Below are 15538 nucleotides of genomic sequence, written 5' to 3' on the forward strand. Positions count from 1 at the left end.
CCTGACTCATGTGAACCAGCATCCCTGACTCCGATGGGAAAGGCATTACTCACGTGAGCCTGTTTGCAGGGATCAGGGCTCTAATTACGGGCTGCAGCGTGGGAACCAGAGCCATTAGCCCCTAAACCCTCCAGATCATTCCCAATACATTAATGTTTCCAATTAGTCGGAGCCTGGTGCCTCTCTCTCCGGGATGACAGCGCTGCTGGTCCTCGCTCGTGTTCACTCTGCGTGCCGGAGCCTCATTATATAATGATACAGTCTGTGGTGTAATCCCTGCTCCCAACTGGCTGGGGGATTTCTGCATGTGCCTCATCCACAACTGATTAGGCAATGGAGGAGACTGGCAAATGAATGTTTGGGTCACATCCTTCCTAATCAGCTTGGGAGCCTCCAGTGCAGGGAGTGTGTGTCTGGGGGGGGGGGGGTTGGGCAGGGGAGGACCCCGGAGCTGTTGAGGCCGTTGGGGACCGTTGGGGGGTTGAAACCCGTTGGCAGCTCTCGAGCACCGAGCTGCCCCTTCCCTGGGGCTTTGCTTTCAGTTCCCAGTCCCTTCTTTCCTTTCCTTCCAAGGAAACCATCTCCACGGCAACCTCAAACCTCCGGGCTTTGCCTGGGAGCTGCTCAGCCATCCCCGGGACCCCGGTAAGTGGCTCGGGCAGGGCCAGTCCTGGTGGCCCTGTTGGCTCCTGGGTCCATCAGGCTGCTGTGGCCTGGGGAGGCGAGGGCTGGAGCTGGGCTTGGCAGGGGGGTGGGAGAATAAAACCCCTGTGTCTCCTCGTCCTCAAGGCTTTGTATGGCTTTAACCTGGGTGTCCATGGCTGTCCTGGTGTGGGAAGAGCTCTGCCCTGGCACTGGAGGGGGTGGATGGGTTTGGGGCTGATCCCCTGCAGAGACCCTGGCTGGGGCTGGGGATGTGTCAGGGTGTGGTGGCTGGTTGTGTGTCCTTTGGTGACAGTTTTGGATAGACCGTGAGCGAGCCTGATCCCGGTTTTCCATCTTTTCCATGGTGTTAGGGAGAGCAGCAGCTGGAGACGGGGACTCTGTCCCCTCTTGGAGCTGCCTGAGCTGTGTGGTGTCACAGGGATCATGGTGGTGCTGAGCCTTGTACCACCACATGGGCACATCCCTGGTGCCACGTGGAGGGTGACGATGCACCAACCTGGTGGAAAATGCCTCTGAGATGGGGGGTCTTGCTGGGGGTGTTTGCTGGCAGGGTAACTGGGATAAAAGTTGTGGAACTGGAGAGCAAAGTGATCCGTCAGGACTTTTCCTGGAGCTGGTTTTGGGGCTGGGAGCTGAACTGGAGTGTGGTGGGGGCTGACCCTGCCTGTCCCTCTGTCCCCCAGGGCAGGATGAGGCTCCTGAGCGCTGTGTTGGTGGCTCTCAGCCTGTTCCTCACCGGTGTCCGGGGCAACCACACCTCCCGAACCTGCATCTTCCAGACACTCAGCGACTCGGACAAGGAGTTCTGCAGGTCAGTGATGCTCTGTCTCCTTCCTCACCTGCACCAACCCTGGACATCCCACCACGGGCTGCCCTCAGTGTCCAAGGTGTCACCTCCTGGGACAGGAATTCCAGTATCCCCTTTGCCAACACTATAAACACTGCCTCTTTTCCTCCTTTTACCAGGAATCCGGGCTGTTTCTGGCCACCTTGAAGTTATTCCCTGGCCTGTCGTGTGGGGGCTTTAAAAGTGACTTTTCCAGCATCAGGGATGACAGGATGCTGTGGAAAAGATGACTTTTCCATAGAATCCTGGGATGGTTTGGTTGGAAGGGACCTTAAGGATCATCCTGTTCACCCCCTGCCACGGGCAGGGACACCTTCTGCTAGCCCAGGTTGCTCCAAGCACTGTCCAGCCTGGCCTTGGACACTTCCAGGGATGGGGTATCCTCTGGGAAATCCATTCCAGGCCCTCGCCACCCTCACAGGGAGGAATTTCCTCCCAGTATCTGATAATGAAAGTTTAAATTCCTGCTGCTGCCCAGGAGCAGAGGTTCCATTCTGTGCTTGCTGCACCACCTTTGGATCCCCCCTTTGGATCCCCCATTCCAACCCCATCCCGAGCCTGGCTGGGACGTGGCGCCCATTCCCACCTCCAGCACCGTGTGATCTCACCTTGCACTCTCTTCCCTCTTTTCCAGAGGGGATTTGGAAGTGATCTACCCCGACGTGGGGGACGTGTCCTGCTCCTACGTGCCCAAGTGCCACGGCTACCGACGGCGGCTCAGCCGGGAATGGGGCAGCCCCCACATCCGCTACTCCTGGGCTGAGAAGGTGAGTCCTGCTCCAACTTCCACGTCCAAGGAATTTACTGGGATTGGGGTGGCTTTTCTCAGCCTTTTCTCCCATTGCTTCAGAGGTTTTGTGCAAGTCTGAGCGTGAACAAACTTTTTTTTCCCCGACATCCTGACCATTTATTATTATTTTTTTCCTACATCGTGGCTGTTAAGTCATCTTTTCCTGCAGTCACACTTTTGTTTTTACTACCTTGAGGCAACTTTTAAATATTTTTTTTTTTTTGCTAGGCTGTCCATTTCCTAAATATTTTGACTACATTGCAGCCATTTTAACAAATATTTCTGCCACACTGTAACCATTTAATAAATATTTTCGCCATATTCCAGACATTCAATTAAAAATATCCTCTGCATTATAAACGTTATTTTACCTACCTTGTAGCCACTTATAATATTCCCTACATTGTGGCTACTTAATCATTTAAATTTTTGCCATATTATGCCCTTCTAAAAGTATTAATTATTTTTTTTATATATTGTGACCATTTTATTAAGTGGCCAGAATGTAGCAAAGAAATTAAATACCTTTTTTTTTTTTTACTATGTTGTGACCACTTAATGATATAAAATTTTACTATATTTGGCCACTTAATGATTTAATTTTTTTGCTGTGTTGTGGCCACCTAATGAATTTAATTTTTGCTGTGGCGTGGCTATTTTTTAAATAATTAATTAAACGACCACAACATCAGGGAAAATATGAACTAAGTGGCCACAATGTAGGAAAAAATTTAAATAATTTTCTTGCTGCGTTGTAGCCACTGTAATTTTTTATTTTTTTTTACTACGTTTTGACCACTTGAATGTTTTTTCCTCTATTGTGGTCATTTAATTTTTGGTATATTCTGGACAATTTTTTTTTATTTTTTCCTCCACCGTGACCTTTTTAATTTAATTTTTTTGCCACCACAAAAAAAAAAAAAAAAAAAAATTTAAAAAAAATTCGCACTGTAAATTTAATTTTTACGATTTTTTTTTTTTTTTTTTGGTCAATATTTTTAAAGACCATCCCAGGCTCTGGCTGGGATTTGATATCTCCAGCCGGTGCTGCTGCGGGATCCCGGTGGAATTCGGGATGAGGAGTCGGAGGGGGGTGGTCCCGGTGCTGCAGTTCCACCCTGATGCCACCGGGTGGTAGCATTGAACTTCCCGAGCTCCAGCGCCGCCGGGACTGGGAGCAACTGGGAAAACTGGGAGTGCCTGGGAAAACTGAGAGCAACTGGGAAAACTGGGAGCAACTGGGGGGCTGCTGGGCGTGCCCCGGGCAGGGGAGCAGGAGAACAAGTGGGGGCTGTTCAGGGAGGGAATCCTGCCTGCCATGTCCAGCTGGGTGTCTGAGGATGTGGTGGCATCGACTCTCAGCATTCCCAAATCCCTGTGAAATCCTTGCTGGCACCCCAAGAACTCCTGTATCCCAATAATTGCCGTGTTTCCCATCGCTGGCTCCAGCCCTGGTGGTTTTAGGCACAGCTTGATAAGGGAAAACTCACTTCTCCCTGTGCCTTGGGGCGTTAACAATCCGTTTTTCCGGCTCTTCCTCGCCGTCTGGGAAGTCTCTTCCCCCCCTGGATCACATGGTTTGAAGTAGAACTTTTCCTTAAAGATGTCTGATCCTTCCAAAATAACCCTCCTTCCTGGCAGAGGCTGCTGCACACGGGATCATCCGTCGGCCCCGCGGCGCTTTCCAGGAGTTTGAAGTTTCCCAGGGATGTGGGCAGTTGTTTTGCTTTATATTTTAGTCCTGGAAAGCAAAGCCGGGCAGGGAGAAGGGAAGGGACTGGCTGGTGGATGTGTCTCCGTTGGGTGAACGGTGCTGCTGGGCTGGGGGAGGATTTTAGGGATGAGAGCCAGACCCTTCCCCGCTGTGCCGGGGGGATGCAGGCTCTGCATCCCTGAGCCCAAAAATGAGGGCAGGGGAGTGAACATCCCCAGCTGGGGTTTGGGAGCCGGGTGTGTGTCACCAGCACCCCTTTATTTTGGGATGGGACGCCAGCTGTGGCCCAGGGAGGGGGGCAGATCCCTGGGGAGCCCCTCCCAGGGGGGCCAGTGGCTCCCGCTGGCATCAGGGCTGGCTCTGCTGATGGATTTGGCACCGTTTCCTTCCAAGACATCTCAGCACATCTTGTGCTCAGGCGGCATCTGAGGACACGGGTCCTGCTGTTTCCCGTGGTTTGTGTTGATTTTTCTCCTCTGGCCCTTCCCAAAAAAAAAAACCCCCCACATCCCCAGCTGAACGTTCCAGCTTCATCCAGGGTTAATTTTGGGCAAGGGGCTGGCCGGCCTTAAACCCATCACAGAGAACTGGATCTGAAATGCTTCGTACTTTTCTTTATAGGAATATTTAATTCTCTTACTCCTGAACCCGTAAGGATGCTTCAGGATAATATTATTCCCTCAAAAAAAAAGAAAAAAAATCACCCTAAATCGAGTGGGAACAAGAGTTGCGTCACAGGGCTGAGGTGTGTGAGTTGTTTTCGTGGCTTGTGATGGGATTTTCGAAGCCCAGGAAACTTGATTATCCTTTATTTTATTCCCTAAGCGAGAAGGGGAAACCTCACTTCCCCAAAGTTGTCTCTGTCTTCCACGTGATGCTCCCGGGCACACGAGAGGCTCAGTGATCCCTGGCTGGGGTGCTGAGGGCTGGGTGAAGGGCTGGAGATGCTTTTTTTTTTTTCCACCCGAATCAGTGGCAGAAAAACTCCGGGTTTGAGGATGCAAACTTGTGTAGGAAGTGTCGGCTCTCTGTGGAACACTTTGTCTCTTCAAGAAAAACAACCACCGAAAAAGCCAAATGCGGAGTGTTTGTTTTTATCTCTGGAAATATTTATCAGTTTTCCGAGGAGGGAGGGGAGGGGAATGGGATGTTTCCCATCCTTGTCCCAGATACTGGTGATGGGTTTTGGGAGGGGGGGTCACTCAGGTTTGACCCTGCCTGTGCCCAAGGTCTCCCCTCCCAGCCTTTGGTGCTCCTTGATGTTTTTGGGTGAAGTGCCCTAAAGTGAAGTGGCATCTTGCAAAGCTGAGCTCTGGTGGCATCAAAACCTGGCCTGGAGGACTTTAATACATTGTTTTATGTGTGGTTGGAGTGGTTTTTAATTTTCCATGATGCTTGTCCAGTTTGAGCACCGGGCTGTTGAAACCAGCTCTATCAAACATCACTTCTGCTGCCTCAAAGACCCTTTTTTGGGTTCTTTTGGTGCAGTGAAGGCAGCTGTTGTGTCTGGCTGCATCTCTGAGAGCAACACAGTCAGGCAAAGGAGTAAGGGGTGCTTTACCAGGCACAGGAGTTTGGTTATGGATGGTTTGGGTACCTTGGAAACCCTTTGACTGCTGGGCACAGCTCGTGCCCACATTTTGGGTGGGTGAGAAGTGCCTGTCTCCCAGCCCTGTGCTGGAGCAGAGCAGCCAGTTGGTCTGTCCTGGTGTGCAGAGGACTGGGAGATGTAGCCCTGGGATGCTGGGGATGCTCAGTCCATGTGGGTGCAGCCCTGGGATGCTGGGGATGCTCAGTCCATGTGGGATGCAGCCCTGGGATGCTGGGGGTGCTCAGTCCTCACTGGAAGACCCCCTGAACACCAAATAACTTGCTCTGTGCACACCCCACGCACCCTTTGGGTACCACTGCAAGGTTGTAACACGGAGCAAACCCCAAATATTAAAGCATCCACCGGCACCTTCCCCAAAAACACCCCAGCAGAGGAGCTGCCGGAGGCCCTTCCCCGTGGCCGACAGAGCGAGGGAGAACATCTGGAAAGACGGGAAATGCATCCTCTTGCCCTGCCACGATATTGCTTGGCTCGACCAAAAAATAAATTGGAAAAGAAAATTGGCCATTGCATCAATTTGGGGGCGAGTTTATAAATCCTGCAGCTAAGCAATCCCCCCCGAAGATGATGTATCGTCGCATTAACCCGAGCGCCGCGTTCCCTGATTCGCTTTTATTGCCGCGGCTGGTGGCAGACAGAAAAACAGATTACACTTGAGATCAAATCGATGGGAACTTTATTTACTGGCCTTTTGGAACATGTATCTCTGGGCTTTATAAAAACATACGGCAGATGCCGTGGATGGGACTTGTCTCCTTGTTAAAAAGCAATTTTACCTGCCGGGAGTTCTCGGGCCGCGGTTTGTGGAGTTACCTTTTACCTGCTCCTCCAGATTTGTTTTCATCCCAGGGTTTGACAACTTCCTTAGTTAGAGGCCTCGTTGGTTTTCTTTGGGCTGTGCCATCAGTTGTTTAGGATACATGGGAAGGAGTAGGACTTTTATTCCAGGCAAGGTCCAGAAAAAAGTGCTTTTCTCAGGGTTCCTACTCCAGACTCAACTATTTTAAACTTAAGTTGTTTTTGGAAGAACCCTCTCCTGGCCAAGCCTCAACCCATGAGCTACAACTTCTTTCTGCAGCTGTCCAGGTCACTTCTTTAAAGCCATTTCCACGGTGGAATGAACTGGAGCTGAAAAGGCAGCTGGAAAAGCCCCCGGCTGTGTGAGCCATGGGATGATCCCCTCAGGGGTTCATGCAGCAGCTCTCTGTGCCCAAACCTGTGACCAGCACCCAGGGGTGCTGCCCTGGGGCTGGAGATGTCCTGCCATGGCACTGGGGATCCCAGCCATGCCCAGGGAGGGAAGGGCAGGGCAGTGAGCCTCTCTCAGGAGTTTGGGTTGTGCCTGGAGTCCACAGCAGAGTGCACTTGGTTATAGCCCAGCCCTGTCCCCAGTTCTCCCCTTTTTTTTGTGAGCACTTGGTGGCCGAGTTGGGGACAGTCCTGATTTATAAAGGGTTCTGTGCTCTAGGGGCTGGGGCCCATTATTTGGAAAAATCATTTGTATGAGCAAATCCATTAACTTTTAACAAAGGGAGGAGAAGGTCTGTTCAGTCTCCTGTGCTCCAGTTGTGTCAGGAGGAGATTTGCAGCTGGCTGAGAGGGCCCTTTTCCGTGGCACTCAGGTTCAATTCGAGGCTCATTAAAGAAGATGGTTTTAAGCAGAAGATTCCTGACAGTTTGTGTATCCTCGTTGGCTCGTGGAACCGTCTGGAGTTACGGAGCCACCAGAGTGTTTTTTCTCTCTCAGCCCTGTCTGGGCTCCTTAGAAACAATGGCCCAACATTCCTTCCCGATGCTGTCAGCCCCATATTATGGGGATTAGCCCAAGCCCCTGGTGATGAACCCCTCCCTTTGGCCTTGCTGGTTTGGGTTCCCATGCCCTGGGACCCTGCTGTGGCATTCCAACATCATTCCAGCATCCCAGCCCAGCAGCTCCCGGCGCCTGGGCCCGGCTCTGCAGCCAGGGGATGGTGGTGTGAGGGCTGTGAGCTACCAAAGTGTCTCTTTGAGGGCTGTGGTGTGGGGTGGTACAACCACAAACTGTGCATGCTGCGGGCTCTCTGTGCTCCTCCAGCCCTGTCCTCTGCTGACCCGCCCTCTGCGAGCGCTGCTGCTTTTTGGGGGGTCACTTTGGGATGTGATCCCTGAGCTTTGGGATGTGATCACTGCTTTGATTTCCAAGCCTTTTGAGGAGCTTTTCCCTTGATGTAAAGCACTGGAGTGCTTTAACAACACAGCACAGGGTGTTATTCCCCACTGGGCCCTTTCCCCACCGGAGGGGACCTTTGGGACAGCTGGTGTCACATGCCATGAGGGCCTCTTTCCATGAGCAATCTTGGCAGGAATGTCACTTCCCATTTGCCTCATTACCTACACGTTTGCTGGACCTTCAACCACCCCGGACAAATAAAATGTTTCCCTTCAGGCCAGGAGGGTGGGAAGAACCCACAGGTCACCCGGTCTCGTTGCTGTGTGTCGGCATCTCCGGCGTGTGGGACACACTTGTGACTGTTCCAGCAGCAAAATGTTTGAAGCAGCCGCTGATTTTCTCTTTGATCCCTGTAAACACTATACAGTAATCAAAGTTTAAGCTGCTTTGGGTGAAATAATTGCTTAACAATCATATAAGACAAAGTGATTCAACAAATGACAATTAGGACTTGTGATCTACGGAACAGATGCATTCAGTGTAGCATATTATAATGTGCTAATACGAGATTGACAGCACAATAATAGGAGAGAACAGCCACTCAGCCTATAATTCCAAACCAAATGTGAGGCTGTCCACAGAGCTCAAATCCGAACAGGCTGTAAAATTAGAGGTAAGAAGGCACAAGTTTCACAAAGACTCATTAGCAGGTTGGCTGTGAATTTCCAAGGAAGGAAGGGAGGGGGGGAGGAAAAAAAAAAAAAAATTCCTGCTGGAGGATTCACTCGTGATTGCAACCTCCGCCTGTCTATATGTTGGGAAGTGAGTAACCTATATCTCGCTGGTCTCGAGCAGGCTGGAGCTGCTGCTGTTCCCTGTTGGCAGCCAGGTTTTGGAGCAGAGGGTGGCTCCTGTGCCGGATCCCGCTGCCAGGGGACGGGATGCATCAGGCAGAGTTACTGTACAGCTCGGATACATGAACCAGACAACGGTGTGAAGGACCAAATGAAATCAAGACTGATATGAGCACGGAGCTCCAAGGGGCATTCCCCGTGGGAATTGGGCGCTGCCCAAGCCCTAAATGATACTGATGGGTGACAGGGGCACCCTTTAGCCCTGTCCATGGCGATTAAGGCAGCTGGGTTGGGCTTGCTCTTCTCTTTGGGTAAATCAAGAGACGGGGACATGTGCAGGAGTGGAGGTTGTCAATCCCCGGGGCCCTGCGTGAGCGGGGAGCACGTGCAGAGGCAGGAGCTGGGATCCATCCTCCCCGATCCCCTCCGAGGGCTGGATGTGCCCTGGAATGCGCCGCGCGTTCTGCTCTCTCCTTCCAGAGCTGCTTTTGGAGCCAAAGAGATCAAAGGAACTAATATTTTCAGCTCTGGTGACAAAACAGATTTCAGCTCGTCTTGTACTTCACGGGCACCCCGCACGTATTCCACTAACATATAATTTTGCCATATTTTAGTATTAAATAAACATGCCAGAAAAATACACTTTTTTTGTGCGTGGGGGAGGACGAGAAGGTTTGGTAATTAAAACTTCTATCCATCAACGCTTAACTCCGGCAGATAATTGTGTTGCTCCCGCAGATGTAGGGGTTTTTTGTGTTGAATTATCCCCGTTTTGTGTTAAAATTGGAGCTGGTGCTTGTGTTTGTGTGGAGACGGGATGCGCCATGGGCTGTCCAGGATTCCAGTGGGGATATCCCAGGGAGGGTGTGATCGTGCTCTGGTTGGGAATTTGCTGGGAATTTGGCTTTTTTTCCCCTTGGCTTATTGCATGGGCAAGTCCCTGTGACCACAGGGCATCTTTATACCCACTTTATTTTCACCTGTTAATCCAAAAGCTGCAGAGATGAACCTGCCAGGCTGGGCCTGTAATGAAGAAATAGGGATTTTATATTATGTTTTTCATTGGAAAACCAAACTGTGCTGTAGAAGCAGATGAATCCGTTGAAAATAACCCATTTCTTTTCCCCCCCCGCCCCATATTTGGCTTTTTTCTGGGATGTTCTGACTGCCAGCCACAGCCTGTGCTGCCCTGTGATGTGCCAGCGTGGGCACTCGGGGTTTGAGAGCCTTTAGCTGAGGTGACACTGGAGAAAAGGCTGCAAAGCTCAGCCCTTCCCCTCATTTAAACTCCCCTCCGTGGTTTATTTTTGAGGAGACCCTCAGGAGGTGCTGCCCCCACAAGACCTGAAGGCAGATGCCAAAGCCTGTCTGGGTTTCAGAGCTTCCACGGGGTGGTCGATGGCAGATCGATGAGCCCCGAGGGGGGGTGTCACACTCACTGTGTCTCCTGACATTCCCAGGACCTGCCTGGGCTTCTTCAAAAGGAATTAGTGGCATTTTGGGTGGGCAGGAGGGTTTATGGCAGCAGGCAGGTTCCTCCGGGTGCTCCTGGCACTTGTGCCTCGAAGATTGAATTTATGGGGTCTGAAATTATGTTTGATGGTTGGGGAGCTGGGCATGGCTGCCCAAAATCTTTCTCATCTTTCCTGGCATCCTCCTGCTCTCCCTGGAATCCTCCCCAGCTCCTCTGCCTGTGCTGGCACTGGGAATGGGTGGGAAATATCCCTCCTGCCTCCCCATTGCTGCTGCCCCTCATCAGCTGTAACCAGAGGGGGCAAACTGGAGGGGCAGGGACACTGTGGAGAGCTGGGAATGTTCCTGGCCCTGCTCCACAGCTCTGGCCTTGGGCTTTGTTTGAGCAGGGAAAGGCTCCAGGACCTCTGGAATAGTGGGTTGAGTGTACTGGGGGGTGTGTGTGTGTCTCTGCTCCATCACCCTTCCCATTCCAGGCAGGTGTCACCCTTCCTGCTCTTCCAGAAGGCTCTGGGTGCAGCCAGGCTCTCCTGGGATGTGCTGAGTTGCTGAGCATGTGGATGGAAATGCTGGGAATTGCTGGGTGCTGGTGGCTTGGATTTGGGAGGAGGGGGAGAACCAGGAGGGGAAGTGAAGTGTGGGAGAGGTATTTGCCATCCTAACCCTGATGGAGCCTTCCTGTAGGATTATCCAAGCATCTCCCACCCCCTCCCTGGAATGTGGGGTGGCTCCAGCCTGCTCTGAACCCAGTTTTGGCAGCAGAGGTTGTTGATGCCCTTCAGCAACCCTCGCCGGGTCCCTTTCCTTCAGGGAAACCTGCTCTGTCCTGCTTTCCCACTCCAGCTGTGCTTCCCCAGCATCACCTCCCACTCCAGGGAGCATCCCGGGGAGCTCAGCCTCACCACGGGGCTCTGAGCTGGGAGAAAACATCCCTGGGATCCTTCCTCCCCTGCAGCATCTTCCCCGGCGCCTTCCCTGCCAGCACAGGAGCCTTTTCCACGGATGAGTAATTCTTCCCAATTTGGGGGCTCCTTCCTGTGCTGTAACAACCCCCGAGCTCTCCTGCCTTTTTCCAGCTGCCAATCTGCAGCAGAAATTCCCCCTTTTTTTTTTTTTTTTTTTTTTTTCCCCCGGGCGGGGGGGGGGGGGCGGGGGGGGGGGGGGGGGGATATCTCGGTTATACAATCGGGGGTTGGGGCGACTTATTTTGGATCCCTCCTTCCTGCCTCCAAATTGCAGCTTCGAATGTGACAAGTTACAAAACACTTGAGTCATTTCTCTCTCTCTCTCTCTCTCTCTCTCTCTCTCTCTGTTGCGCTGCCTTTTTCCCCCACAAGGGTTTGAGTTGTTTTAAAGAGGGGAGAAAAAGGGGAAAAAAAGCAGGGAGGGGAAGGGGAGGGGGGAAAGGTGGCTCCCAGTGTCCCCCCCCAGCCCGGGGGGGCTCCGTGCAGCCCCCACACAGGGTAACTCGGAGGGCTGTTTATATAAGCTGCTCATTGCTCTGCGGAGCCGCAGCGAGAGGCTGCTGTCGATTCCGAGGAAAACCCACGTCTGCCCACGTAGGATCTCCCGAGCAGGGTTGTGTAACAGGCAGCCACGCTCTGCCAGGGGGGTCGGGAGATCCTGCTGGAGGGATATGGTGGATACCCGGAGGTAGAGGAGTGGGGACAGTCGGTGGTGCTGCTGTGAAAAAGTCCGTCTGCTTCGAGGCGCCGCCGCCTCTCTGGGGGGGTTGGGAGTGCCCAGGGGGTCCTGCCCTGGGCTGGCCTCACCTCCCAGCACGTATTTCAAACTCATTGAGTCATTAGGTGACTTTCCAGTCATTAGGTGACTTTCCAGCGCCTCTGTTTCGTGGGAGCTTGGAAGCAAAGGGATTTTTGTGATGAGACTCAGCGCCGGGCTCGAGGGAAATATGAGTGTCATGCTCTTGGTGGAGGGGGTGGCCTGATCCTGAGCATTCCCGGAGCTCCCCGCTGCCCTCTCTGGGAGTGGGGTGTTCAGGTTGGGCGTCAGGAGGAATTTCTTCATGGGAAGGGTTGTTAAAAGTTGGAAGGGGCTGCCCAGGGAGGTGGTGGAGGTGTCCAGGGAAGGACTGGACGTGGCACTCAGAGCTCTGGGCTGTGGGACAAGGTGGGGACAGGCCACAGGTTGGACCCCACAGCCTTGGATGGCTTTTCCAACCTGGATGATCCCGTGATTTTTTGCAGCAAAACCCCTTATTCGCCTCAATACCCGAGGGGGGGTCACACCCATCACTAGGACCCTGCAGGGGCAGAGGGTTGTGTGTTACTGTTTCAATCCTTCTCCCTATAAACACGGGGAAAAAAAAAACCCAGCCAAGCTGGTGGCTTGTGTTGCTCCAGCCTCCGAGAAGCACTCTCTGAGTTCTGGGATTGGAGTTCTTTGCAGTGTTACATTTTTATCCAGATTTATTCATGCAGAACAGAGGCGCGGGGCAAGTCGCCCTGCACCGGGAGGAGCGCTGCTATACATAAGAATGCTCCTTCATTTACATCCTCCCTCCCTTTTCCCCACAATTGAACTATTCGGGGTTATTTTTATTCCTTGAGTGGTTTTTTTTGGGTTTTTTTTTTAATAATTTTATTTAATAAAAAAAAAAGGTGGGGGGGAAGGGGAGGAGGAAAAAAAAAAATCCACCCGTCTAAATTCACCTTATTTTTACTTCTATTAAAATTTCCCCTCCGGAATTTTTATCAGCCATAAAAATGAGGCACATGAGTGAAGCTTCACCCGAGGGGAGAGCCGAGGCCCGGGGATGAGGGGGAGGAATGTGTTTTGGGGCAAAGAGTAAGTTTATAACTATTTTTCTCTTAACTGGAGCAGTTAGCTGCACTGCAAGCCATTCATCTTCTGATTTAATAACTCATTCTCCCTGTGAGATGGGGTATTATAGCCCTGGATATTGCTTTTCTTGGGATCGAGAATCGAAGACGAGCCCACTTTTTCTAATAAAATGCGTTTTCATTGTAATTGAAATAATTTTCTGCTCCGTGCTTTCCCCCTTTATTTTGGGTTCTAAGCTCTGCTTTCCCCAAATCCCCCTTTCTGACCCGGCATCTATTTATTTCCCTTCCCAAACGATGGAAATACAACTCCCTCATTTCCCCCCATCCCAGGGGAGCTCGTGTGAGGGAGAAGTGCTGCTGTTTGCCTTGGGCTGCCTCTAATCAATTGATAAATCAGATATTATATAATATATAGTATATTTTGCTTCTGGAGGGGGGGAGTCTTCTCTGCTGCTGGATGGACTTTTGGGGCACCAAAGGGGAGGTTTATGACGATTTTCCCCCTTTTTTGTCACTTTTTTAGCAGGAATCCCTCCCCTGGAGGAAACATTTCCCCGTGCAGCGGCTGCTGCTGGTGCCTTTGGGGTGTGATGAGTTTGCAGGGCCCCGAGGAAGGGCTGGGGCAGGCAGGGTTTGGAGATGTGGAGGTTTTCCTGGGAGCAGAGGGTTTCCTGGGAGCAGAGGGAGCTCTCGGCTCGCGGCTCCGCCGCTTCCCTGCGCCGCCTCGCCGGGGTTAACATCCTTAAAACAAAACTTCTCCCTTTCATGTTCCCCTCGGCCTGACTGTCTCTTAACTAATCATTTGATCTCAGCATCTCTGAGAGAGAGAGAAGGTCGGGAATTAATGGGAAGGAGGAATTAAGCAGAGGATCAAAGCGGCTGCGTCGCGGGGCTGCGTTTTGGGGGGTCGTGGTGGTTTTAGGGGGGGGCATGGGGGACACTCAGGGTGGCAGCTCCTCATGCTCCATGTCCAGCTCCTCATTCTCCATGTCCAGCTCCTCGTGCTCCATGTCCAGCTCCTCATTCTTCATGTCCTGCTCCTCATGCTCCATGTCCAACTCCTCATGCTCCATGTCCAGCTCCTCATGCTCCATGTCCAGCACCACCCCAGGGAGCAGCAGGGGAGCAGTGACCCCCACTCAGAGGGTCCTTGCTGGGCTGCAAGTGTTCCATCACCCCGGGCTGGTGCTCCCAGGGCTCAGGGAGGTCTCTCCAGAGGTTTCCCTGCGTTTTTTGGATGCTGCAGGAAAAGCCACCGGCTTCCCACAGCTTCCCACAGCACCCAGAGCCCACGAACAGTGACAGGAATTCCCTCATTAAACAAATATTTGGCAAGGAGGAGGAGGGGAGGCGGCACCACCTCTGCCCCCACCATGCCACAGCCCCCCAAAATTCCCAGCCCCCCTCTGCTGCTGAGCCCCCAGCAATTCTGTAGCCCTCAAAGTGCTGCTGGTGACAAAGGGGAGACCTACAAAGCCCCTCTGTCCCCTGCAGTAACCACAACCTTCACACACTTGGTTTTGCCAGCAAAGATCCAGTATTTGGGAGAGGGATACCTGCAGCTGGATAAGTGGGGGGGATTCCTGGGGGGTCCCTACCTGAGCAATGGGACCCACATCCCCCCCAGGCAGTGGGCAGTGGCTGCACTCAGAGTTTAAGCCCCAGCAGATGCCACCTTTCCAGGAAAACCCTTTATGAAACATTTAATCACCTGCATCCAGGGTATAAATTGCACTTTGAGGGTTGTTCTTCACCGGGGCACGAGGCAGGACTGTGGCTGAGGTGCTGGGTGAGTGTCTTACACCCTTCCTTTGCCCACTCAGCTGCACCTCAGCACGCAAATAAATCTCCTCCACGAGGGAAACATGCAATTAAAACACCACCACACACACACACTCACACACTAACCCGTGGCAGTCTCCAAACAGTGAATTAAATAAGGATGGAAGGCGAATGCCAGCTCTGGCAAAACCCAAGGAAAGGAGCCATCAGCTCTCCGCATCGTCCTGGGATTTTGAGCCACGCCAATGGAATTTGGCCGCTTCATTTCATTCACTGTCAATCAGCGTCGCTGCCACTGATGCTTCCTCCTCTTTTTATATCCCCCATCTCTTTTGGCGCTGCCCAGAGCGCAGTTGTCTCCCAGCCAGGCAGCCCTCACCACCCAGCCATTAAATCAGCGGGAAAAAACCCAGCAGAGACGTCGCTTCTCAGACATAATAGTAAAAAAAAAAGGGGGCGTTTGGGAGGGGGGGGGGGGGGCGATGACTCCGGCTCTATTTCTGCTCTGATACGTCCTGGCACTGGTGGTGAGTGCTGCCCAGGCACAGAGCTGTGCCGAGCTGTGCCAGCCCATCACCTGCTGCAGGTGGCAAAGCGGGATGGGCAGGGAGGGCTCCTGCTCCATGCTGGGTTTTCCCGGCATCCCAAAACCCCCCTCCCTGGTCCCAGGGATTGGCTCTGCTTTGGTGCCAAACCCTGCCCTGGCACGGCCTTGCAGGGTCCTTGTGAGCTCCATCTCTGCACGGAGCAATTGGGGTGTTGGTGAATGGGACTGTCACACCTGATCCCTGAGCAACCTGATCCCTGAGCATCCTAACCCCAGAGCATCCTGACCCCAGAGCAT

The 15538-nt window shown here is 52.5% G+C and overlaps 1 protein-coding gene across 3 annotated transcripts in view; it reads left to right on the forward strand.

Annotated features, from left to right (window-relative positions):
- The window catches only part of PEBP4 (phosphatidylethanolamine binding protein 4), a 77540-nt gene that overhangs the window by 6289 nt on the left and 55713 nt on the right, over positions 1 to 15538 (forward strand). For 2 of the 3 annotated variants that reach the window (XM_027668933.1, XM_027668934.1), the window contains exons 2-3: positions 1350 to 1477; positions 2148 to 2280. In XM_027668933.1, the coding sequence (XP_027524734.1) occupies positions 1356 to 1477; positions 2148 to 2280 (255 nt within the window). In that variant the 5' untranslated portion in view covers positions 1350 to 1355. Of the gene's footprint in view, positions 1 to 447; positions 646 to 1349; positions 1478 to 2147; positions 2281 to 15538 lie in introns of those variants that run through there. The other variant, XM_027668932.1, reaches the window with a different exon arrangement.

The sequence above is a fragment of the Corapipo altera genome, unplaced genomic scaffold, assembly GCF_003945725.1.
Source record: "Corapipo altera isolate COAL_440 unplaced genomic scaffold, ASM394572v1 182, whole genome shotgun sequence".
Taxonomy (NCBI): domain Eukaryota; kingdom Metazoa; phylum Chordata; class Aves; order Passeriformes; family Pipridae; genus Corapipo; species Corapipo altera.